The sequence below is a fragment of the Clupea harengus genome, unplaced genomic scaffold (assembly GCF_900700415.2).
Source record: "Clupea harengus unplaced genomic scaffold, Ch_v2.0.2, whole genome shotgun sequence".
Taxonomy (NCBI): Eukaryota; Metazoa; Chordata; class Actinopteri; order Clupeiformes; family Clupeidae; genus Clupea; species Clupea harengus.
This window is the reverse complement of record NW_024880398.1, coordinates 1-24,986: the sequence shown is the minus strand read 5'-3', so window position 1 is coordinate 24,986 and position 24,986 is coordinate 1. Positions and strand designations below refer to the sequence as shown.

Below are 24,986 nucleotides of genomic sequence, written 5' to 3'. Positions count from 1 at the left end.
AGCAGCACTCTATACTTCATCATAGGCCTTGAGAACGGGGATGGACTGGACAGAAAAGCTTTAGATGAGTCCCAGTTTTTAGACTACTGCTTGGGGGCATAGGAAAAAAAACATCAGGGTCCAGTAATAGATCATTTTGTTGCTTATCCAATATCAGCAGCATTTCATTATCTGTTCCATAAAATCTGTGGATTGCTTGTTTCAGCAACACTGCAGTTATTCTATACCTGGTGCATTTTACAAGACTGTATGTTTATGCAGTGTCAACAGGCTGAGAGAGTGGAGAAGGTTATGGTACTTTAACTCACACAGGTGTAAGTGCGTGTATGTGTGTGTGTGTGTGTGTGTGTGTGTGTGTGTGTGTGTGTGTGTGTGTGTGTGTGTGTGTGTGTGTGTCTAAGAGACCAAAAGACCCTGTTTGGTTTGTCATGAACTCTAATTGATCCATTCCAGTTTCTTTTCATTCCAGTTCCCATTATCTGATCTATACAAATATAGATTGCTGTGTACAGACATCATATGGCCTCACTCAGGAAACCCATGTCCATGCAGGGATCAGCCCTTGGTAGATTAGAGGACGTTATCTGAGATTTTCCTTGGAAAGGTGTTTTTCATGACTCTGATTTGATCAAAGGGCAACCAATGATACAGCATAACATTATTAATTGTATACAATCATTGACTTGTTGATTTAATCAGTGTGTGGAGCCAAGCTAGTCTGGTGCATTTTACAGGCTGTGTGTAGGTTTACAAATGTAGTCAAGTATAATTTAATTTTTTCTTAGATAGCTATGTCTGTGTCTGTGTGTGTGTGTGTGTGTGTGTGTGTGTGTGTGTGTGTGTGTGTGTGTTTGTGTGTGTCTGCACAACAGCCTCATTTGTTTTTCAGAGCCCGGTTTCTCCGCCCTCACTGATAATGTGTGTGTGTCTCAGAGATCATGACCAAAATAAAGAGAGATGGGTCCCGCAGGGGTGAACTCACTCACAGCTTCAATTAGATTCTATTGAATTTTATTAAATCTTCTCCGAGCTGTCACTTCATTGCCGTCTCTGTCAGAGCAGGCATTATTTATTTTCCTGTCAAAGTGGCATTTTCTCGAAAGCCCCACTGTGCACAGCCACCCCTTTGGATAAGATGGTCCACAGAGACGGAGAGATCGAGAGAGAGCGAGAGAGAGAGAAAGAGAGAGCGAGAGAGAAAGAGAGAGAAACACATAGCAGATAACTAATGGGGCCCCTCCCTTGTGCAGACTGAAAACAATACAAATGAATGTGTGGTAGATGAGACAGTTGTTCAGAAGGCATCTCCAACGATCCCCAGAACATGCGGAGGATGGATGGTCGCTGGGTCCTCCAGCAAAGGCGTGGGCTTTTCACTCGCACTGCCACTCTGCATCTCTTTCTCTTTCTTTTTTTTCTGCTCTACAGCTTGCATGCTATCTTTACACTTGTTAGTGATACTCGCGAGCAAGCTGCGATGGCTGAGAACAGTCTCTCAGTTCCAGCAGGGGCAAAAGACACCTTATGTTGTGAGAAGCGAAACCTGAAAGATGTGCATTCCAACATGTGGAGGTGTCAAATGGGTCAGCGTTTACAGCTGGGCTACACTTACACAAGAAGGGCTAATGACAAGACAAGACTACAACCCACATAAGTACACACTTGAGTGAAGAAATATTTTGTTATGTGTTGGTACCTTAATATAGTGTACACATGTATACAGTATGTAGCTGTAGGTGTATATGTACTGCATATACAATACAGTATGAATACAGTTAGACTGCACATATCATTCATTAATCATTCAATCTTTATTTGATTTTCTGAAATACATTGAGAGTAGCCCTCTTTTTCAGTGATGCTGAGAAACAAAAAAAACAGTTAAAACAGTTTCAAATGAAGGCAGGGAGGGTTTTGAGCATAGATTTGAATTAAGTAGAACATTGATTTTTAGAGTGTGCTGAAGATCATTCCAGGAAGTTGGGCCATCAAAACAAAAGGCTGACTTTTCCAGTTCAGAGTGTACGTAAGGGACCTTAAGCATATGCCAGTCATTTGAGTGGGTTTGATAGGATTCAGAATTCCAGTCCATCGTCATTGAGATATAAGGTGGTAGCTTTCCGACAATGGCCTGATAGATAAACAGGACATGTTTATTTCGCCCCGCTTCTAGAGACGACCAGGTCACTTTATCATAAAGGACATTATGGTGAGTACCATAGTCGTCACCAGTAATAAATATGAGCTGAATGATAAACCATGGGTGTCCGGGGGTTTAAGGGAGGAAGGTGCAGCATTTCTATAAATTACATCTCCATGATAACTGCTTCAACAATCCTTTTCCTACTAATCATAGGGAGGCTGAATCTATTTCTGTAGAAGAAGCCCATTTTCATCAATCATATGATGGGTGGAAATATAAACGGCTGGATTACTTTGTTAAATCACTAAAAATAGACAGATTATCTCCTAAACCATCTGGATATTGGATCTGGACTCAAATATTTTTCTTTCAGGAATTGCTGAAGACTTATTTGTGAACCATGAAGTAACAAGTCTGCCATCTAGTGGTAAGAATACTGAAACACAGCCATGTACAACATTAAAACACAGTTTCATCTGCCCACTGAAGTCTCATTAAGATCTCATCTATCTATAATCAATCAGGCTGACTGTGACATATCAGGGTTTTCACATGGGTCCATGACTTCAATGTCATAGTGAAGTAAGACGTAGCGGGAACACTTTGTGCCGATTGTGAGTTCTCAACATAAATCCCAAAGGAACACATCTGTTTGTTCTGGAAAGGTTTATTGTCTGCTTATTCACAGTCTTAGGACTTTCACACAAGCGCTTTACATACCCTAGTTACACACACAAACAGTCAATAACAACATCTGATGTTAGGAAAACAATGATCCAACTCAACACACACACACATACCCAACTCTCTCTCTTTCTCTCTCCCTTTCTTTCATACACACACACACACTTGCATACACAGTAGTGTCCAAGAAAATGATATGGGGCAAACTACTTTGGAAAGGTCAAGGGTCAGTATTTGTTCCTGGTTTGGGATGGACCTTTATGTGGGGAGGCGTGTTGTGGACCCTTTGCCTTGGCACAGGCCCCACAGTAGAGCGCTTCCCAAACCCTTGACACCTTGGAGTGCTACTGTACCTCAGCTGCATTGGACCTTGGTTTTGTAAACAGTTGTTTAGATGCAGAACAGAAATTCTTCAGTTACAAAAAAAATATGCATCCAAGTATTAAAAGCAAAAAATGTCTCTAACAGGATTCCATTAAGTCATAGCCCTTCCCTTAGGTTTGGAGTCGTAATAGAAACACCCCAAAAAATGGTTTCCAATTTTTCTAGCAGGAAACTGGCACCCTACTGTTCTGGAACACTTCATTTCATGTAGAATGTACAATTTCAGAAACAACGTAAGGCACGCCTGCTTGAATCAGAATACAGACAGGCTGAGCTATGCGCAGTTGTCATTAGATGACGGTGAGACAAATGTAAACACACTGAAGTATTCCTCATACAAGGTAACAAGTTGGCATTATTACTAGTCGTCTTGATTCACATTGAGTATGATTTCTTTCTGATTCCCTTCAATATTCATGTCATTAGCTAGAAGAATTGAAAATAGACTTCAAGTGACATGATTTTTAAATAGAAAGGCCATGATCTCTATGCATTAATGATAGGGGAAAATAGGTTTCAAAACCTCGTGCAAACAAATAAATACAGTGTGCAAAAAAAAAAGCAAAGCAAACCCCCCCCCTGTTCCCTCCCCTTTTTTCTGAATAAACAGGTCTGTCCGTTGTGTTCATGGCAACTTGCTGTGCCTCAGAACGTGTGAAATCTCAATGCATTTGGCAGCACAACCAACTCGTTAGAGGAAGCAGTTAGAGATATGCGTTAAGTGGCGGGTGCCCGTGTGCAGGCAAAGCTAACTTTAACAGACATACATTTTCAAAAAGAAATCACAGGTGTTTTTTTGTCGTACACAAAAATTGCATCCTCGATGATAAGCATTCCCAGTGAAGTCTCTATGTATCAAACAACAATAATACATGCACGCACACGCGCACACACACGCACACGCACAGGCACAGGCACAGGCACAGGCACACGCGCACACACACGCGCGCACACACACACACACACACACACACACACACAAATAAAACTTGATGACAAACAGTCTTTGTAGTTGGGGGAAAAAAAACATGGTGCAGTCCTGGAAAATTTGGCTTTATGCTAATGAAGGCATGGAGTCTGCTTCCTCTCCGGAGTCTCTTACTTCGGAGCGCTGCGAAGAGCCAAAGGCTCACAGCCGGGCGAGGACAGGCTTCTGAGTGGGAATCTTACCGCCTGATTGACAGATTGAGAAAAAAAAAACATCAGACAGTAATAGAACACATCTCTGGTTCTACCCTACCGAAATAACCGTGCCAATACCAGCCATGTGTTTGGCACCCGAGAGTTCCTCATCACCTGTTTTAAAATAAACACCGTTTTTTTCCCCCCACCAAAGTGGGTCAGGAATATGTGCGGGGAGATGGAGGCGCAGCTCTATGTAGGGCAGCGCTCTGAGTTGCGGTGAGGGTTTTGCACGGCGGGCGTTTGAAGGCAGGCAAAGAGACGGCAGACGCCAGCCAGCCCTGACACTCGGGGTGATGAGAATAGCAACATGAAGCGGCGTGTTGTCATCTGTCTCACGGTATCAGAGCTGAGCCTCAGACTCACAACAACAGGATGCTGTGTACCGTTATGGCGAACTCACCCATTCATTCAGTACATGAATAGATTGGAAAAACTGAGGGTCAAATTCTCTTCCTACTTTAGAAGGTATTATTTGTTCAGTTGTTGTTCCAGTGCTGGTGGGGACCCCTGCTTAATCACAGGCTCAGAGACCGTGGCACTGAAGCTCTCTAGACATGCAACGCTCAAATAACAGGAGGCTCAAATTAGTTTGGTCTTGTTGATGTCACTGGTTCTGCTCATAATCCGTCAGTACTTGAAAAACAGTATAGTCAAATGAACTTTTTCTACAGGTTGTGTGGATTACTTGTGTGGATTCCACGCAACCAAGGGTTTATATTTGTCGAGATCCCCCCCCCACGCCCAGAGCAATAGAGAACACAATCAGCTGTCAGCTGTTCTGGAGTCATTATTGCCGTATTTAAAAAAAAAAAAACGTACTACATGGGGTGTAAACTCATCACGATGCGAGTATTTTATTCTGCTGCACAGGACCTATGGTTGGACAGTTGTTATATTGGTTAGGCTGCTGGCTATGAGTACTTGCATGCGACAGTGAGAGGATTGGCCGCTGTGGGAAGTCCCCAACCAATAGCACAAGGGATTCAATAGATTTAGGCATGAGGAGTGAGAACGGTTAGGGATAGGGTAAGAATATCAGGGGGAGCCAATCAGAGGCAGAGAAGGTCAGCCCATGCCTTTGCCATCCCAAGAATTATTTTTTGAGGGTGATGTGTTATGCCTCACAGATGACTTGGATGAGACTAGGACAGGGACAGTGACAGTGACAGTGACAGTGACAGTGACAGTGACAGTGACAGTGACAGTGACAGTGACAGTGACTATCGCCAAAAGGTTTGCACCCTTTTACTATTATTATCCCTGCAGCCATTATACGTCATGGTGCACTACAGTTTCTAAAATCTCTTATTGATTTGTGTTAAAAATAATTTCTTTGAAACTATCAACATTTAGCTGCACTTGACTTGCAAGCAATGCCTACCTAAAGTGTCTTCCAGCGAGTTCACCGCCATCTTGTTCACTTTGAGTACGACCTGATCAGCCCTGAAAGACAAATCCCCAAAGCAAACATGTCTGTGACCTTCAGTGATCACTAATGAATATGGATGCTAACGAACAGGGATGCTAGGAGAGCCTTACATTTTGACCTTCTTGACAGCGTTGAGCCTCAGGAGAGCAGCCAGGGCGTTCTTCTGCAAGTCAGAGGACAGCGCCTCGTAGCATCTCAGGCTGCCTGTGGCGGCCACCACCAGAGAGAAAGGCCATTAACACAAGTGCACTTCCACCAGTGACAACTAGAGGGCAGTAGAATTTGCTCTGTGTGTTAAGATACTTAAACACATGCAAACAACAATTTCTTGAACACATGCTTTCCTTCAAGGGGCGAGCTGGGCAGAGCACAACTCAAATAAAAGGGCTCTTGCAGATTTTTTGCCAGTATCCAAACGTGTCAGCAAATCATCTTAAGTTCAACAGGGGTAAAACTGAAAGGTCTGGCAAGATATACGTTTTCCATTGACAATTAAAATGATGCACTGTGATGCATAGAAATATAGTTTTGGTGGCACTACTGCTTCATGCACGCGCAAGCACACGCACACGCAGACACACACACAGAGAGAGAGAGAGAGAGAGAGAGAGAGAGAGAGAGAGAGAGAGAGAGAGAGAGAGACAGAGATGGACACCTGCTAAGTGGAGCTTGACAGCAAAGCTCCTAACAGCAGGAACGAACTGCTTCTCGGTGAGGTTGTCGGTGGTTTCTTCACAGAGGTATCGGCACACCACCTTTGTGTACACACACATTCACACACAAGCGTACACATTCACACACAAGCGTACACATTCACACACAAACACAGAAGGAAAACCACAGATAAAAACGTATGTTAGTAGAGCTCAATATTACCACCACCATCACCACCTGTGGGGGATTGCCGGTATAAGGAATTGACAGGCAGCCACTTTTCTTAAAATTACTTGCTACTTTTTGTGTCACTAAAAGGGCCGTTTAATACCATTCTTGCTTTACTGAATACCTCATGTGTACTGTCGATATTATAACCATGCCATGCTATGTTACAATGCATATCCTTAATGCTGGCCAACACAACAGTACCTGGTATCCCTGCATGAAGGGCTCTAGCATGGCACAGAGGTAGGGCAGGGTGACACGGCCTGAGTCTGTGGTCCCAATCCCCTGTGGTAACATCTGCACTGCTCCACACTTCATTAGCAAGTAGCATGCCTCATCAAAGTCCTGTGAATACAACACACACACACACACACACACACACACACAGTCACACACACACACAGTTACACACACACACACACACACACACACACACACGCACACACACACACAGTCACACAGTCACACGCACACACACACACACACACACACACACACACACAGTCACACGCACACACACACAGTCACACACACACACACACACACACACAGTTACACACACACACAGTTACACACACACACACACACGCACACACGCACAGTCACACAGTCACACGCACACACACACACACACACAGTCACACACACACACAGTCACACACACACACAGTTACACACAGGCTAGACGTCCCTCAGTCCCCTACTGAAGCAGCTAGTGCTCTACTGTACCTGCTACACTAGAAACTAGACACATTTCGCTACAGCAGTTTTCTCCCTGAAAGTAAACACTAAAGCTAAAGCTAATGATGCACTAAGTAACTGTGGCACGGCCAACACACTGAAACTAGTTGACACAACTGACTTCTACTACTACTGGCTTATTTTGGAGACAGTGTTGGGGGAGTAACGGAATACATGTAACGGCTTTACGTATTTACTGTATTTAGATATCGTGTAGGCTATTCGCTTTTAAACGTAAGTATAAGGAAGCATTTCTCAAACCAACGTTGGTGCGTAACAAGAAAAACTGCCCACAGGCCCCTGGTGGGCCTGATGTAATTCTAATGTTACTCACCTTAAGTAATCTAACGGAATAGGTTATAAATGACATTTAACGACATGTATTCTGTAATCTGCAGTGGGATCAAAATAAAAGTAACCCCCCCAACACTGTTTGGAGATGACAAATCTCCATGAACTTTAAAGATGAGCCATGGACACACACATGTTTGTTTTTAGTATCCAACCAGGCTTGTGCTCCTCTGTTGCCAAAATAGGGGAACAAAATAGCAACCAGTCAATGACACATACACACACATGGAAATACACCACACACATGGAGATGTTCACACCTTGCTGTGAGGATATGGGTATATGTGAGGCTAGGAGTATATGTGAGGCTATGGGTATATGTGAGGCTATGGGTATATGTGAGGTTATGAGTATATGTGAGGCTAGGAGTATATGTGAGGCTATGGGTATATGTGAGGCTATGGGTATATGTGAGGCTAGGAGTATATGTGAGGCTAGGAGTATATGTGAGGCTATGGGTATATGTGAGGCTATGGGTATATGTGAGGTTATGAGTATATGTGAGGCTATGAGTATATGTGAGGCTAGGAGTATATGTGAGGCTAGGAGTATATGTGAGGCTATGGGTAAAGATAAAGTGGGGTCCTGGCCTTACTTGCACAGACTCTCCGGGACACAGGATGAACTCGTTGGAGAACATGTTACGCAGAAAGCTGAAGCAGTTGTACACCTCATCTAAAGTAGGAAAAGTTACACTTCAGACGAGTTTCCGAGACAACCGTGATGCAATCATGAGCTCAGCTTCACAGTATCATTCACTTCAGAATTTTCATCAAGAACACAGACCATGACAGACAATGGCAGACAGACAACATGAATAAACAGCGTGAGGCAAAAACAAATTTCTTCTAGCCTTGTTTTTTTTTAGCAGTTCTACTTTAGGAACACCAATGTGCAATGTTTGGATGTGTGTTTGTGTATGTGTGTGTGTGTGTGTGTGTGCACGTGTGTGTGTGTGTGTGTGCACGTGTGTGTGTGTGTGTGCACGTGTGTGTGTGTGTGTGTGTGTGTGTGTGTGTGTGCACGTGTGTGTGTGTGTGTACGTGTGTGTGTGTGTGTGTGTGTGCACGTGTGTGTGTGTGTGTGTGTGTGTGTGTTGTGTGTGTGTAAGGTGAGGCAGAACTTCTAATTCAGTCACGTAAGAGTGTATTTCACACTTTCTTTTAAGGTGATTTTGGTGCAGTGTTAGAAGACATTGTGGTTGTACGAGAAGAAAGGCATGAACAGCTTTGATACACTAGCACTTCTCCATGTTCCAAACCAGCCTCCGCCCTCTCTGCCCTGTGCGGCTCACCTTTCCTGGGGGACGTGGCGGCCTGCATGGCCACGGCCAGGAGCGCCGGCCGCAGGAACACGTGCAGGATCTGGTTCCTGTAGGAGGCGCAGGAGAGCACGCTCACCGCCCGCTCAAACAGAGCCGTCTCTGGGCTCTCCGGCCCCGGCGGCCGCCCCACCAGGAGGCACACCCGGCCCCCACACACGCTCGCCAGGTTACGGTGCAGAGACAGGCTGGACGACACCACCTTACTGCTGGAGGTGTGGTCTGAGGGGAGGGAAGGGGAAATACAGATAAGGACCACATCCAGCTCCATTATTTACACTGTAATATGTGTCATTCTGCAGCAGTGTAGATATTATACTGTCTAGACACATCCAATACCACTGGTCAACAACAACACTGAGGGATGTGTGAAGGAATGAAAGAATGAATGAATGAATGAATGAATGAATGAATGAATGAATGAAGTGGCATTCAGGATGGGGGAACAAATGGGGAAAGGCACAGAGAGAGAGAGAGAGAGAGAGAGAGAGAGAGAGAGAGAGAGAGAGAGAGAAAGAGAGAGACCAAGAGAGAAAGTGGAGGAAAAAGGTAATGTGTTTTTCTATTTGTTCATTTTGTTGATTGTTTGTTTGATCTTACTGTCCACAGAGACCTTATATTTCATCACATTTCCAATGGACACAATCCAAGGTCTTTGTTCTACCAACTGATGGGAATACATTCGAGAAGTAAACAGACAGAAAGGCATTGATGTGATCAAGAGAGAAAGAGGGAATCTGATCAAGTGAACGAGGGACTGAGGAGGTAAAAGAGGAGTTGGTCTACGAGGCCCCTGTGACAAATGTAGTTGCTATTTCCCAAATTCTCCATCCACTTTTGACATAACTGTCAACTAAAGCCGAACTCTGAACTACCTTCCAACTGCCTACTCACCCTGACCTTAAAGTGACCCTACTTCCAAATCTAAGCCTATTTGTATTCTCCATTGTCAACAACATGTCACCAAATGTTTTGTTGATTGTTTATCTCCTCCAAATATCGAATGTCAAAATGATGTTGGACCCAGTAGAATGAGAACGGAGATGAGGGAGAGAAGGACCAAGCAAGGCCAAGAGTGTGAATAGACCTCTGAAAGCACAGCAGAGGGCTTGGGGAGAATGTCACAACACAGAGCTCCTCCACATCTCCCAGTGATTAACACACACTGGCACCCGGTGACGCAGGGGGAGAGAGGGGGGGAGAGAGAGAGAGAGGGAGGGGGGGAGGGAGAGGGAGAGGGGGGGAGGGAGAGAGAGAGAGAGGGGGGGAGAGAGAGAGAGAGGGAGAGAGAGAGGGAGCGAGAGAGAGGGGGGAGAGGGAGAGAGGGGAAAGAAAGAGGGAGAGAGAGAGAGAGAGAGAGAGAGAGAGAGAGAGGAGCGAAGAGCACACAGGGCAGGTGGTAGAGGGGCCTTCAGCCAACACCAGCCTGCTATCTACGGCTTTGGCACCACACACACACACACACAGAAACACACACACACACAGTGACACACACACACACACACACACACCGACACACACACACACACACACACACACACACACACACAGCAACACACACAGACACACCCACACCCACACACACACACACACACACACCGACACACCGACACACACACACACACACACACACACGTTCGTGAGAAGGGGCTCCTCGGAGTGTCTGAGCGTGTCATGTCTCTCTGCGCACATGTCATTCATCTGATGGAGAGTGGGAGGCATCAGATCAGATCAGATCACGGCTGATGAGTGTGTAGAACAATATCCTGTCACACACACTCATCCTAAACCATCACAGTCTGAGGTGTGCTAAGGATACAGGCTGCCTCACTATTATTCTTACTGCTTGCTACACGACTGCAGTTCTAAATCGTTTTAGGCAGATATGTAAATAAAAACAAAATTTCAAGAAGAAATGAAAAGCATTTCAGCATTGTGGTGACATACCATGCTGACAAGCAAACTAAATTACACTGAACTCCCTATAAAACAAAGTCAAATCAAATCAAGTTTAAACCCTGTGTATTACACGGAGGACAAAACTTCCAAATGCAGCTCCAAAAATGCAGTTCTTCTGAGGAGTCTGGTTAGCCAACATCCTTTCATCAGGAGGAAGTGAGCAGAGCCAAACAGTCAGACCGTAAGTATGGATGACAACCTCCTCACCTGGCCAGTCCAGGAACGCTCCAAAGGACCGAGCTAGGTCCCTCAGCCATACAGTCTGCTCCACCAGCTGGGAGAGTTCCATCCCGTCCAGGTTCTGCATGAGGACCGTGGCGATGAGAACCCAGGGCTTCAGCACCATGTTCTCCTCCTGCATGCGCACCAGCTGATATGCAGTGTCGTTCACAAAGCTCTGGATCTCGTTACTCGGTTTCTGAGGAATGTGTCTGTTCAAAAACAGAACAGAGAGCAATCAGTGACCACGCTGCATTAGCATGCTTTATCATACACACTATCTTTCGCCAAGTGCAATCAAATTCATTTGTATATAAATCATACTATTTTAATGGGGTATAAACAAAGAGATGAAAATAGCGGCATGATAAAATATATAAATGCTCATAATTATAACATGAAAAGAAGTAGAGGCGGTCTGTCAACAAGCACAGCTAAGACAACTTGAATAAGAACATTGCTGACTCAGGGCTAAGAGGAGCTGGAGGCATGGTGATAATTGTGTGTGAACAGTGATAACTCACCTCGGCACAAGGTTGTACTGAGAGCGGTTGATCCGGCCTTGTGCCAGGCTACGGACTGACACCGGGGATCCAAAGTACACGTGCATGCTGCCGTAATCTTCACTAAAGATCTTCCTTGCTTTCAACAGACCCTGCGTCGCAAGAGAAATAAAACATCTGATTCATGGATGGAAACTACACCCAAAAAGTACATAATGGAATCATTTAACATTACATGATGAAAATTCTCATAAGTTTCAAATTTGTTGCTGAAGAACTTCCAGACAGAGCGACTACAAGGAGAACATCTGGTGGACTGACACACGTTGTTTTTTAGACAAAAAGACAGATTGAACTTCCGTAACGCCGCCCTTCAAAGTGTTTTTTTTCCCCTGGCAGTGCTTTTCAGCATGTTGGCACTTTCAACACGCTACAGCACATGGGGAAGACTGATGTGCACAACAAGGTGGTGCCAATCACACTGACAGGCCCGTCTTACCGAGGTGGATTCCTTGGGCTTGGGCACGCCGAGCAGCTCGCGGGCATACAGCGCCTCCTCCAGTACCCGCTCATAGCTGATGCTGACGGGCATGAGGCTGACGTCAAACACCTCACCTTTGAAGAATGGCTCCATCGCAATATTCAACAAGCCTGGTTTAAAAAGATTTACCCAGAGAAGGAGAGAGAGAGAGAGAGAGAGAGAGTGGAAGAGAGAGAGGGAGAGGGAAATACAGGTCAACAGAAAGAGAAAAAGGGAATGAAATACAATGAGAAAGAAAAAGACAGAAAGGGGAGATAAACAAACAGAAAAGAGAGAGAGGAAGGGGAGGACAGAAGTGAGAAGAGACGGGGAGACAGGGGGAAAAGCAATTTAGACAGTGGTCTGGATTTTCATAAATGCGTACTTAAAGATGGATCACGTTGGCAGATGAGCCTCTTTGCAAAGCCACATAACAACACCATCTCTGTCACGATGTTGTTCTTTAAGAATAAACAGAGGGATTGAAATCACTTCGTGACAAATCATACAGTCCAAACTGTTTCAGGGATCATTTTTTGTGAAAAGGTCCCCGACACATTTCACCCAACAAGGCATCCAGACAATCTGGTGCTTGCAGCAGAAATGCAATTCTCTGTCAGCCTACATTTATTTTCAGGGAAATAAAAATGACAGAAAACAAAAACAGAAGCGCCTGGCTTTGCACAATAAAAAGCAGTTGTCAGCTAGGACCACTCACTAACACAATGACAAGCCAGACAAACAAGAGGAGTTTTAGAGGAGTTCTCCAAAGTTTTGGGTATTGATTTTAACAAAACAAACAAACAAACAAACAAACAACAAAGTCCACGTGATACTGAGTTACCTAGCTTTGGTGTTAGCGATTTTGATGTGCGGCTCCTTGTGCCTTCTAGGAAGAATTCAATTGGAGCATAACCGCTCTGGACAAATTAAAACACAAACAGTGAAAGAAGATATTAGACACAGGACAATAACTGAGCAAGACAAATTAAACTGGCTGTCTGGAGGATTTAAACAGCATCCCTTACCCTGAGCATCGTCTTGACATATTCAGAGAACACAGCCCAGTAGAGCTTGTCTCCTCCAAAGGATCGCCGGATAAAAAAGGCCCCTGACATACGTAACATTTCCCCAACAAATTTCATGCTCATAAAATCTGCATGGATCACAAAAATATAATAGATGACAATTATGAGGAAAAATATTTCCATAAATGCACTTTTGTAATCCAATTCATTTCATATTTGTCAGCTGTGATCTCTGATCTATGCTAATGAGAAAGTGCTTTATCTGTCATATTTTTCATAACAGTCTACTACGTACCCATTCCTGCCGCTATGACAGGCAGCTTGAGGTCACATGTGTACAGGATGTATGACATCATGAGGAAATCCATGTAGGAGCGGTGGCTTGGCAGAAGCACCACTGGATGTTCATGTATGGCCTGCTGAAGCTGTCAATCACAGAGAAGAAACCTCAGAACTAGCTCTTCACATCCCATGAGACAGGCATGCCACAGTGAGTTTTCTGTCAGAATCACCTTTTATGATATATGTGGTGGAGATGAAGCAGCACAGTAATGAGGATCAGGGTGATACTAATGAGTTTTGGGCAACAAAAGAAGACCTAAAGACTTGGTGTCCTCTTTTTTGAGGTGATCCCATGTTAGATGATCCAATATTTCATACACATTGGCACTTGTCAGGAACTATGCATGTCTGAAGCAAGAGGAGAAGATGATAATACGACCTTAATCTACTCTAGATACTCCAGATTTAGACTGAGTAAGAGCATATAGAAACTAGCACAATGGAACATTGTATGCTCTGATTTATGGGATACATCTAAGCCCACTACATAAATGGACTCCTAGTCGTAAAATGGCGTCTCTCCTCTACTTCTGAGTAGACAATTCCAAGACAACACTAATAGTACATGTTGACAGTTTCCTGATGATTATTACTACCAAGAAGAAATAATCATTTTAAACACTGCCACTTCATCAACTAACACCCAAATTCACACCCTCACGGAGCACCATGGTCTCTTTCTAGCTCGATTCTGTTCATGCCCACCCTCTGGAGGCCCTCCTCGTTGACACAAACGCTGTGGAACAGGCGCTTGAAGGCCTTGCTGAGGGTGAATGCAAAGAAGCGGACAGTGCTGAGCTTCAACCGGTGAGCCATCTCCTCCAAGATGGCCGCCGCCTCCTCCTGGACCAACTCCACAGACTCGCCTGATTCTGCTGATACCTGAGACACAGAGAAGTCTCAGGAGGGAAGGAAAACTAACTGATGCAGCATATCGCTATCCTAAGCATTTGGCTACCATTGTTGTTTATTTTTGATCGTATTTCTATTTTAAATTATTATATGCTTACTTAATCATTTGTATGGTGTATCTGCTTTGGCTACAATTAGCCATGACATCTCTTCAGTGTGGTTGCAGCAGTCCATGTATGTAAACAGATTACCTAAATTAACATTATTATTTTAAAACTCATCTCATTACCTACCTTCTATCAACAAATACAATTTCAACACTGCTAAATGATTTCATTTCATCACTGCTGAATTATAGCAATTACTAGATAGGTTTAAGATCAAATGAATATCAGATATTCCAGTTAACTTAATAGACTGGGCATTTTTGCAATACCTCTACTACCTGAAATTATCTTAAATGCCTCATTGTAGGCTTGACCATGGTTGAATTAATGTTACCTGATTAATGGCATATTGGAGAGGTTCTGACTGCAGGACCACAGTCTTAAGCATAGTGGGTGTGCACGGGCTGAGACCCTTGTAGAGCACGGGGGCGTAACACTTGAATGCATATCTTAAGTCACTTGAGTTCCTCCGTTCTTCCAACACGTCTTCAAAGTCATCTCTCTTTTTCAAAACAGGATCTCTTCGCTTAGAAAATGAAAAAGTACTTCATTACTTCGAATTGAACTCGAAACCAACAGAGTAAAATAACAGATTTGCCACCACACTGCGTAGTAGAAGCAAGGTTAAGTTTGCTAATAAACCCGGATCTCACACATTCTGGGTGGTAGAACATCAGCTGCCTACAAAGCTAAACGAGCGATGTTTAGGCTACATACACTCATCACTTAGATTATAGTAAAAATGAGCTGTTCTGACAGTAACAGCGGCTCCATCTCACTGTTTAAACAGATTCAATATTTTCAAGTTACTTTCTTCCAGAGTGACTTATGATCAAACGGGTGCATAATGGAACACTTCAATGTCTCCAGGATAACCAACTGACTTTCAATAATAATACGAACTCTAACACATCACAATTTTGAAGTTGTCAGAAGACTAGCTAATGTAAGCGTGCTAGCGGATGTCATCTGTAATTAGGTGCAACAGTGATACATACCGAGCATAGGGATTTCGATGCCATTCCTTATCAGACCTTTGCAAAACATTAAATTTGCATGAGTATGAAAAGTTATTTCAAGAAGAGAGTTTATCTTTGTTTAGTGTTACACACTAGTGTATCACTGCAAGCATAATTCACATGGGCGGAGGTATTTACTCAGGCGATCTGCTACTTCCTCAAACTGTATGCCGAGTACGGTGGCCGAAAAGTGACATTCACTCGTGAGTCTTGGGGACAGTAACACTGGTAACACGTGAGTTTGTGATGTGAATGTGTGTCAGTCGTCTTGTTTTAGTTTATCATATTTATGCTTAAAGCAAGGTATGGCCAGAAATAAGGGAAACCAAAAAGGAGAAGAGGATGTAGATCAGCATTTCCTGGATCAGGTTTTGAATCAGATTTACGATTTTGGTAAGTATGTAGTGAATGGTAAGCTAAGTTAGTTGGCTAGCTGGCTAGCTAACATAGTATACCTTAACATACCTTTAGGATTGAATCCCAATCATATGTGCTATCACACGCACGGGAGAAATATTCTGCCTGATTGAGGATTGCAGAGACATTGCAGATTTCACCAAGTACCTAATATTTAGACGATTTTAGCATTTGAATTAAGCAAACGTTATTTTATCTTGTAATTTGGCTAATTCGACCTGGTGACACTTTGATATTGTTGTCTACTTTTAGGTGATGGAACGGAGAAAAGAAAAACTAAGAAATCTCAAAAGAAAAAGAAGAAAAGAACACATGAAGAAGAAATTGAGGAGCCGTCCAACATCGACAGCCCCACAAACTCTGGGATAAATGATCTCGAGGACAGTGATGAGTCCCTGTTTACAAAAAACTCTGTTTGGATTGATTCCACCCAGATTGAGAGTTCCCCCTCTGCAACCAAGCATTCAAATGTTAAAGTGGTGGTCTTTGAGGATCCCTTAAAGAAGAACAAAACCAAACCTAAAATAGAAATGGCAGAAGAAAAGGTAAAGTCTAGAAAATTAACATTTCAATGCCAGAGTTGTAAAATTCTACTCTTAATGTTTCAAAACAAAAGCACTATGGCTAACACATTGCGTGTATATTTGGCTGGTGCAGCATTAGTTTATTGGGAGAGGATGTTTGATATTTAGATCAAATTATGTTAGTGAATTTGACTGTGACTGTGTGTAAACTGATATTTGTACCAGATATAGCCTACTTTGACCTGATTTTGCACCTTATTTATTCCCTGCCCATGTTATGTCTTCAGCACGTCACTTTACAGCCTCCAATAACTAAGAAAAGGAAAAAGACAGAAGAGGAGGATGACTTCAGTATAGAAAAGGTAAGATTTCAGTTGGGATGTAGGTGTGACCTAGGCTCACTGTAGACATAAGAACCTTTAGCTTCAGATTGATTTGTTTTAAAGATCCATAAAATGCTGTAAAACTATTAGGAGTTGTGTATTTCTGATGACGTGATTTCCTTCCTTTGTTAGGCAAGACTTGAAGTCCATAGGTTTGGAATCACTGGTTACAAGAAGGATCAGCAGAGAATTTTTGAGCAAGACAGAGCCATCATGCTTGGCGCAAGGGTATGTAACAAGGATGCTGATGTAATTCAAACTCAGACGAGTTATCTCTGTGGGGGATTGTTCTGGTTGCATCAGCAGCAGACTCCCTGAAGGAGTTGAAGAATGCTCAGGGTGCAGCACTTGCCTCCGTTCCAAATTGTTTTCAGCATTGTCTGGACACAGGTATAGATAACTGTGCAGTCATTTCCGTAAGCCTTTCTGACAGATCAGAGAGAAATGTTCATTTAAAACACATCTATAACACAACTAAATGTGGTAGGCAACTTGAACCATCATTGTTTTTATATAAAGTTGTATATGATGCCTAATATCTATAGTTTAATTCAAATTGGCATAGGGATGTAACAGTTCTACTGAGATCATTGCAATGTAGTGCTAGCTATAACATTTTGTGAATCAAATGTTCAAGAACCGGTTGGGCGATTTCCCTAACATCCTTTACCTCAACTTAGACCTGTGCTGCTCCCTGCAGTTCTACATGACTTTGTCCACATAACATCTGAAAACACGCTGGCTTTTCTAGCTCTCTCAGCAACAGCCATATGGATATGACAATAGTTAAAAAATTATTTTGCTAATATTTGGATCACTACTGCTCGCTAATTGGTTGTCAGATGGACTGACAAACTCTTAAAGTGCCTGTCTGTGGACTATAATCCCAGTGAAAAAGATTTCATGCACATTAAAGAGGATTGCTCCTTTAATTAGTTGGATATATTGTAACAATGTCATATGTTATTGATTGATTTGCACTAAAATATGTTTGTTTTTGTTATTGTTGTTATGCAGCCTCCCAAAAAAGAATATGTAAATTACAAACAGTACCAGCAAATAGTAAAGGAGAAGAAAGAGAAAGAAGTGGAAGAAGCAAAACTGGTGAGATGACAACACAAGCTCCTCTGATGTTGACGTTGTGTTTGTATGGAAGTATTTCACATGGTTTGACTGTTCTCTCTCTGTTTGTGTAGGACACAAGTAAGAAGAAAAAGAAAGGAGGAAAGTCATGGTAGGTGAACTTCTAAAGTGATTTATGTTCTGGGAAATCAAGCAGTTTACCAGCTAAATGCCACTACAAGTTCATCATCCATCTAACTTTTCCCCCTTACAAACCGGTGGGATAGCTCTTAATATCCACACACACAGCTAACTGTGAAGAGTAATTAGAGTTATTGAATGAGTTCAGTGATGCAGTGGTTTAATGCATGTGTGTCTTTGTGTGTCTTTGGCAGGGATAAGAAACCCAAGTCATCGTCCAACGCGGAGCCTTCCGGTCAGATTGGACGGTTTAAAGGTGGCGTGCTGGTCCTGAACTCCAAACAAATACAGGCAATGAATGGCAAAATAAAAAACTCAAAGTGACACCAAAGAGTGTTCTAATTGGACGTGCATGTCAGTTATTTCCCACCCCCTTAAAGGATCCACATGGTTTGATCCTGTTAGTAAGTAAGTAAGTAACGGGTCACAATGCGGAGTCATCATGTAAACACAGAGCACACTGTGAAGTTCGAGACCTTCTCACAGCATGGAAGGCAAATTAAGAGACAAGTTCAACACTACGTGCCATCACAGTTTATTTATTTAGTAAAAGAGGGGGAGGGAAAAGACATTGTTCTTTGTTGATATCATTACTTTAGTATGAAAAAAAGAATACCAGATACAATGCATTATAATGTACAAACCACAGACAAGTAGAAAATGCACACATTTCAGGAGAAATGAAAGACGTTTCCTTGAAAAAAAAACAAAGCCGATGCTTTAAAAAAAAAAAAAAAGAAGAAGAGGGCACATCTAGCTGCAGCGGACGCACAGTTTGAGACGCATATACATACAGCGCCGCCATAGGCACCAGAGACACGTAGACGCGTGAAGGAGACGCTGACATTCCCCAGGGGGGCCTGTTCACTGTACTCAGCCTAATTGTGGGGGAGTCATGGCACACGGCCATGGTACACGTCCTCACGTGGCAGTGTGCTTCTTCTTTCTGTTTTATTGTCCTCTGCTGAGGCTGGGTCTGATACTGTGGCATAACTACCTGGTGAAGGGGTTGTGTCTCTAAAAGACAAAACAACATATATAGAGTATAAAAATGAATAAATATATATATTTTTAAATGCTTCGTGTCTATGGCACATTTTTAGTGCTATTTTCAGTTTTTGCAATTGTACAATTTTATTGAGCTATTAGGTGTTTTTACGTTTCACATTCAGAAGCAAGCTACCATGTAATCATGTCAAAGGGTGTGTTAAATCACATGCCAGACAAGCCACCACATGACATTTAAGATCAGTTACTAAGTGCACAACTACAACTCCCAGCAGACTCTGCTCTCTCTCCCTGCATCAAAAGTGTTTGAGAGTGTGCTTGCTCTCTAGCTGGTGTGGTCGAACAGTGAGTCGTGAGAGGCAGAATGAGCCCCTTTGTGTGAGAAGAGGGTGGAATGTGTGCTTTCTTTATCAGGGATCTCATTAACTTGGCAGTGAGAAAGATGTTCTCGTTTAATGATTCATCTAATGTCACAATGCGATAGATTTTGAAGTTTGACGAGCTATTCAAACCAGTGTTACGACAAATGCTGCTATCCTAGGAAAAATCATCTGAAGCACTTATTTGTAGTCAAGTATAGTATCGTAGTTTAGGGCTCACCCTGTCGACTTAAGTGTCCCCTCACCTGAAAGTCACTTTCATGCCAGCAAATGACATGGCAAGAGATTGTTTACAGTGAAACAGCTTTATAAAAAACCCAAACCAGTAATCTTCAGGGCTAGACTGGAGGAATACTCCTGTAGCTGTATTATGAAGCATTGGTGTGTTCTGTTTTTCACACGTGATCCACAGATGGTGAATTATCAGTTTGGCCACAGTACCATGTTCAAATAGACTCTTGCAGAGTCTGTTAACAAAGGGAATGGTCACATCCACATTTGAAGTTTACACATGTAATTCCATAGGCAAGTATGATTCTACTCTAAACAACTTGATAGCCTCATGATCACATTTTTATCAAAGAACATTGCTCCCTCTCTCTCTCAGAAGAAACATTTCTGTTGCTGAAAATACAACTCACCATGTATCATCTCTCTCTCTCTCTCTCTCTCTCTCTCTCTCTCTCTCTCACTCTTCTCTCACACTCATTTCCATAATCACACTCAGTCATTTGAAGGATACAACAAATAGAAAAATGACAGCTGTCAGTCATTGAAAATATGGACAGTTTGGGAGGATGCAGAGGAGACCCTGGGAGCACTGAGTTCTCGGGACAGTCACTAAAGAAGAACACTAGCCTTGCTTCCTCCACTGCAAAATGACTGTGCAGGTCTCTAAAAACGAGAGCAAACTTTGGCATGCTTTATCCTCAAGAATCCTATTTCACTTTGGATTACTGACAACACAAACAATAGATATATATATTTCTCCAGCATACTCTCTTGACTGAATAATGTAATAATAATATCAAAGAACAGTAATGGTTTATAGTAATTTTGTTAATCTGATAATAATTCCTCCTTCTGGGAGTGAAGTAAACTCCCCAAAAAGCTATTTACAAAAAATATATATTAAAGACTTTCAGAATGGTAAATTAAATTTGAAATTACATTAAAATGATCTTAACTCAAATACAGGCAACTACAACCTGTACTAGGTAGTGGTATGAATAAATGAATCCACAGAGAATGACCAACCCTGTCATTCTGCCTTACATATAATGAACCTAGATTTATGAACTCCATAGTGTATTATAAGTACATGACATACTAGTTCTGTGTTGCACATGTAGTTATTAAATAGTGAATCCATTATCGTCATCATCACCATCACCATCAATCATCATCAATTGGCCCTTGCTTTCAAGCTGTACTGAGGGAAGGTAGGTCCTGTTGTTCTTATTTTCAACTCCAGGGGGCGAACTGCCACTCTCATTACACTATTTACAAAAGTATTATTCCTCTTTTTACTTCAGGCCATTAGTACATCATGCGTGGCACTTGTCCTCATCATTCGTGTTGATATTTACAGCAGTATGACATGCAAACACAGTTGCCCAGCTTTACAATATACTGACTCTATGGCTTTCACTCTCAATAACATGGAGATGCATACCCACACACCGATTCACACAGAAAATCAAATAAAAATAATACATCAAATTAAATCAACATGGCATAGGAACATTCAGTTTAGTTGGAAAATAACACGGGTTAAGGTAGATCCATTGTCTGAAATCCCCTTAACCAAAATCCAGCTGGAATGTTCCACTTCTAAACTACACGCCCAGTGTCACAGTGAACGTGGACATTTAGTGTAAATGCTGGCACACAGATTACTGATGGCTGGCAGAATGGCTAGAAATCTGTAGCATTGGAAACCTCAACTGAGCAGCAGCAAGATCCCTTGTGAGTTTGAAATATTCTGGGACAGAAAAACTAATTCCGTATATCATATATTAAGCAGCTTCCCATCAGTCCTTCCAAACATGACTGCCTTTGGGGGACAAAGGAAGATTACAGTACGGGTAAGTCTTTGCTTGTTTTCCCTTTGAACCAGAAAATATCCTGATTGATTGGCACAGTTGATTAATAGGGCAACTGCCTTGTGCAAATGAGTGACTATAGACTGGCTGACTGACCCACATGCTCCCCCCCAAAAGAAAAAAAACACAACTCCAAAATGTCCCCTATTCTCAGTAAACGGGAGACACACAATATCAGTGTAATAAAAACAAACCTGAGTTTTAGAGTAGTCGAGTGAATGGAGCTTAGGGCACTTCATGACTCACTTTCTAAGATTCTGTGCTCTAATGGGATCCAGGTGCACTGATTCACCTATTTTATGGCACCCTGTGGCAAGATGCGGTTGTAAACTCAGCACTGGATTGTACGTACGGTTTCAAGATGCAGCTGGATTCATAAAAAACGAGGGGAAAGAAGGAAATTAAAATGACATCAGGAGATTTTCATCAAAGTCTTCTGTTGTATCACTAAAGGGGACATGTATAGTTGACGGCAGGCAGGCAGACAGAAAAGAGCATTAGATGTTGAAGTTTATGGGGTCTTACAGTGTTTCAGGTTAACATTGATCTGGACACATTGGAGGGTCACTGTTTAATATTCTTTGGCACCTCCAAGCCAGTTATAAGGGTCACCTGGAAACAACAACAACAACAACAACAACAACAAGTCTTAGTGTGCAGGAAGTTAGTTTATTTCTCTATATCTATTTCTTAAAAATGCCTGAAGTTCAAAAGCCAAACTTTAAATTTCAATTCTATCTTGTAGTTAAGGAATTAACCAAATTACAATGAAATTTTTCTTTAAACCTCCATGAGCTTTTCAGAAGCAACTTGGACTCACCTGGACATTCCGGTTGAGGCTGACCGCGGGCATGAAGACACCCTCCAGGTTCTCAAAGGCCATTGGCCCATGCTGCTCCTTGTTGACGAAGAAGGTGAGGGAGTGCTTGTTCAGGTCCAGGAGAATGCCTACTGTGGAGCCCTTACTGATGCCCCCCTCAGCTCTGTGGAAAACACACATACAGTATTTCACTCTACTCGTACAACTTGTTGATTCCCAACCCCAACGCACGGGGACCATTATTTTATAAAAGTCTTGAGCAGTTTCTCGTCGGTTTTGCTTAATGAGGTGTGGAGGCATGTCATGCTTCCTCACTGCAAATTACTTTAATCACTGTTTGAGCTCAAATCTTATGGAATGAATTCTTGTTCCACTTTTATTTAGGATATACTGTATACCCTGAACCGCAAATTTGCAAGACTTTATGAAATCCTCTCTCGACCCAGATTCCACATTTGAAGTGGGGATCTCAAGGGAGAGAAAAAAACAACAGTCACGAGTGTCACTAGTAGCAAAAGAAAAATGGCACCTCATATTAGAGCAACGCTTAACAAACTAAAATATGGGAATCTTCCTTTGATGATTACCTGGATAATTGGGTAATGCAGTGAGGGTAATGAATGATTCAATGAATCTCGAATCTGTCTGACAGAAGGGAAACAACTAATGAGGATGAAATGAAACTGAATTTGTACCAACAAATGACAGGCAACCTAGTTGTAACCCCACATCACAGGGAACCAAGATGAATAAGAGAAATTACATGAAGCTAGTGCTCTGAGTGGGAATGATTGTGCCTACTGTAAGTCTATTGGTTAGATGGTGTGTGATGGGAAAAGAACAAAGCACATAATCAGTAAGGCCTTTAACTCTGAAGTGAGCACAGAAGGGTCTTATATTTGACTCTCACAAGGAGCAGTTACTCACACATACACAGGCCCCATCCTCACCTGTTGGTGTGTGAGTTGTTGTGCATGAACCAGGAGCGGTTGTTGTCCACATACATGGCCCAGGCCTTGTCATCCTTGCCCAGCATCATGTCCTTCGTGGTGTTGATCCTTGCCACACCAAACGCCGGATCCGGGTGGTTGTCATAGCGGTCGATGTTCAGCTCCCAGTAGTGCGTGCCCTTGGAGAAGGCGGCCGTTCCCATGACCACGCGGTCGTCGTAGCTGTTGCAGCTCACCGTCTGGTTGTCGTTGGACAGCACGATGTCCCGGTGCGCTGAGGTCGGGTCAAACGCGAACCACGCCACTGCAGGCACACCGAAAACAGCAGTCACACCACAGATGCCACAGAAAACCCTTCACTCCCTTAGCCCCTCGCTGGCACAGCCGCTGGCCTGACCTCGCGTGTGAACTTGGTGAAGAGGCAAAACTGGGAGGAAATGAGGCTGATGGCGTGGCATACACCTCGGCAGTCCTGCCTGATCAGCGAATGCCACATGCTGCGCTTGCTATCTGCTCCCACTGCCGAACGTGAGGCGACACATTAAATATGCAAGGCTCTAGTGATGAAATATTAAAGTTGATGTGCTCATTTAAAAGTCAAGCGACCGGAATTAATTCGCATTCTGATTCTCGGCAGTGCTTTCTGCCCACGAGGCAGCCGTGCCGTCGTGTCAAATCTGCCTTCTGCATCGCTTTCATTAACACAGATCCTCTCGAGATACTTGAGGGAGAGAGACCCAAGCAGTGTTTGGAAATAAACAACCGGATCTGGAACACTGCGGAGGAGGACTGCCATCTCTGCCGCAACATCCATTTCAGTGCTTCGGTGTGTTCCTGGCAGAAGCCACCACCGAACCCCTATGTGGGCATGGTTTTCCATGGTTGTCCTCAGTTCTGAAACCGTCTCACATCCAATCCCCCATCCCCCATCCCCCATCCCCCAGCCTGGCTGATTCTGATCATCTGGTTGGGCGTTTGGCCATCTCCTCACGACTCCCCATTTATCCCAATGAATCAATAGTGTCGGCACCACGTCTCTGCTCTGCCGCTCCGCCCTGAGACTGGACTCATTAGGCCCTGGCTGTCAGCCTGTGACAAGCAGGGAGGTGGCAGCCGCAGCCAGCTCCATGTCAGCCAGCATACATCCTTAACAGCTCCATCAACGCTGGCACTGATCGCCCTGTTCATTTATTTACTCCGGCTTCACTCAGAACCTTTCCACGCACACAGCTCCACACGCACCAGCTAATGTGGCTAATGTAGCCTTTTCACTGGGATCATCTAAGACTCCTCATACTGAGGCCACTTACTGGCTTGAAAGATGCCTGCCTTGTTGTTTGATGGCAACACACAACTGGGGACAAAGCTAGCTGTACATATTAATGTCAGTATACACACACACACACA

General features: G+C 43.2%; 3 protein-coding genes across 3 annotated transcripts; 1 reads left to right on the top strand and 2 right to left on the bottom strand.

Moving 5' to 3' along the window:
• Positions 1-2,794: 2,794 nt before the first annotated feature.
• On the bottom strand, positions 2,795-15,876 carry gnpat (glyceronephosphate O-acyltransferase). The gene is made up of 16 exons (XM_042706806.1): positions 15,709-15,876; positions 15,045-15,236; positions 14,397-14,573; positions 13,645-13,774; positions 13,350-13,477; positions 13,166-13,241; positions 12,301-12,452; positions 11,823-11,953; positions 11,287-11,510; positions 9,094-9,342; positions 8,395-8,474; positions 6,912-7,052; positions 6,481-6,580; positions 5,936-6,029; positions 5,778-5,839; positions 2,795-4,384 (listed from the first exon to the last, which is right to left on the bottom strand). The coding sequence occupies exons 1-16, from the start codon at positions 15,730-15,732 to the stop codon at positions 4,341-4,343; spliced, it is 2,004 nt and encodes a 667-aa protein (XP_042562740.1). The 5' UTR covers positions 15,733-15,876; the 3' UTR covers positions 2,795-4,340.
• A 42-nt stretch (positions 15,877-15,918) lies between these two features.
• Positions 15,919-18,658, top strand: cunh1orf131 (chromosome unknown C1orf131 homolog). The gene is made up of 7 exons (XM_042706804.1): positions 15,919-16,122; positions 16,399-16,691; positions 16,958-17,032; positions 17,186-17,281; positions 18,071-18,157; positions 18,250-18,287; positions 18,511-18,658. The coding sequence occupies exons 1-7, from the start codon at positions 16,035-16,037 to the stop codon at positions 18,638-18,640; spliced, it is 807 nt and encodes a 268-aa protein (XP_042562738.1). The 5' UTR covers positions 15,919-16,034; the 3' UTR covers positions 18,641-18,658.
• A 400-nt stretch (positions 18,659-19,058) lies between these two features.
• Positions 19,059-23,961, bottom strand: LOC122132047 (E3 ubiquitin-protein ligase TRIM9-like). Its single transcript, XM_042706805.1, has 4 exons — positions 23,580-23,961; positions 22,630-22,792; positions 22,335-22,421; positions 19,059-22,176 (listed from the first exon to the last, which is right to left on the bottom strand). Exons 1-3 carry the CDS (start codon positions 23,780-23,782, stop codon positions 22,374-22,376), a joined length of 414 nt encoding a protein of 137 aa, XP_042562739.1. The 5' UTR covers positions 23,783-23,961; the 3' UTR covers positions 19,059-22,176; positions 22,335-22,373.
• Positions 23,962-24,986: the final 1,025 nt, after the last annotated feature.

Bases quoted from the DNA above. Each gene is read 5' to 3' on its own strand.
- gnpat (XM_042706806.1), bottom strand. From the start codon at position 15,732: ATGGCATCGAAATCCCTATGCTCG. The intron at 11,511-11,822 runs GTGAGTTATCAC...GTTTTTGAACAG, and splicing joins CAGTACAACCTTGTGCCGAG to ACACATTCCTCAGAAACCGA. The intron at 8,475-9,093 runs GTGAGCCGCACA...TTCCTACTTTAG, and splicing joins CGCCACGTCCCCCAGGAAAG to ATGAGGTGTACAACTGCTTC.
- cunh1orf131 (XM_042706804.1), top strand. From the start codon at position 16,035: ATGGCCAGAAATAAGGGAAACCAAAAAGGAGAAGAGGATGTAGATCAG. The intron at 16,123-16,398 runs GTAAGTATGTAG...GTCTACTTTTAG, and splicing joins GAATCAGATTTACGATTTTG to GTGATGGAACGGAGAAAAGA. The intron at 18,288-18,510 runs GTAGGTGAACTT...TGTCTTTGGCAG, and splicing joins AAGAAAGGAGGAAAGTCATG to GGATAAGAAACCCAAGTCAT.
- LOC122132047 (XM_042706805.1), bottom strand. From the start codon at position 23,782: ATGGGAACGGCCGCCTTCTCCAAGGGCACGCACTACTGGGAGCTGAAC. The intron at 22,793-23,579 runs GTGAGGATGGGG...TGTTTTCCACAG, and splicing joins AACAACTCACACACCAACAG to AGCTGAGGGGGGCATCAGTA. The intron at 22,422-22,629 runs GTGAGTCCAAGT...TGTTGTTTCCAG, and splicing joins GCCTCAACCGGAATGTCCAG to GTGACCCTTATAACTGGCTT.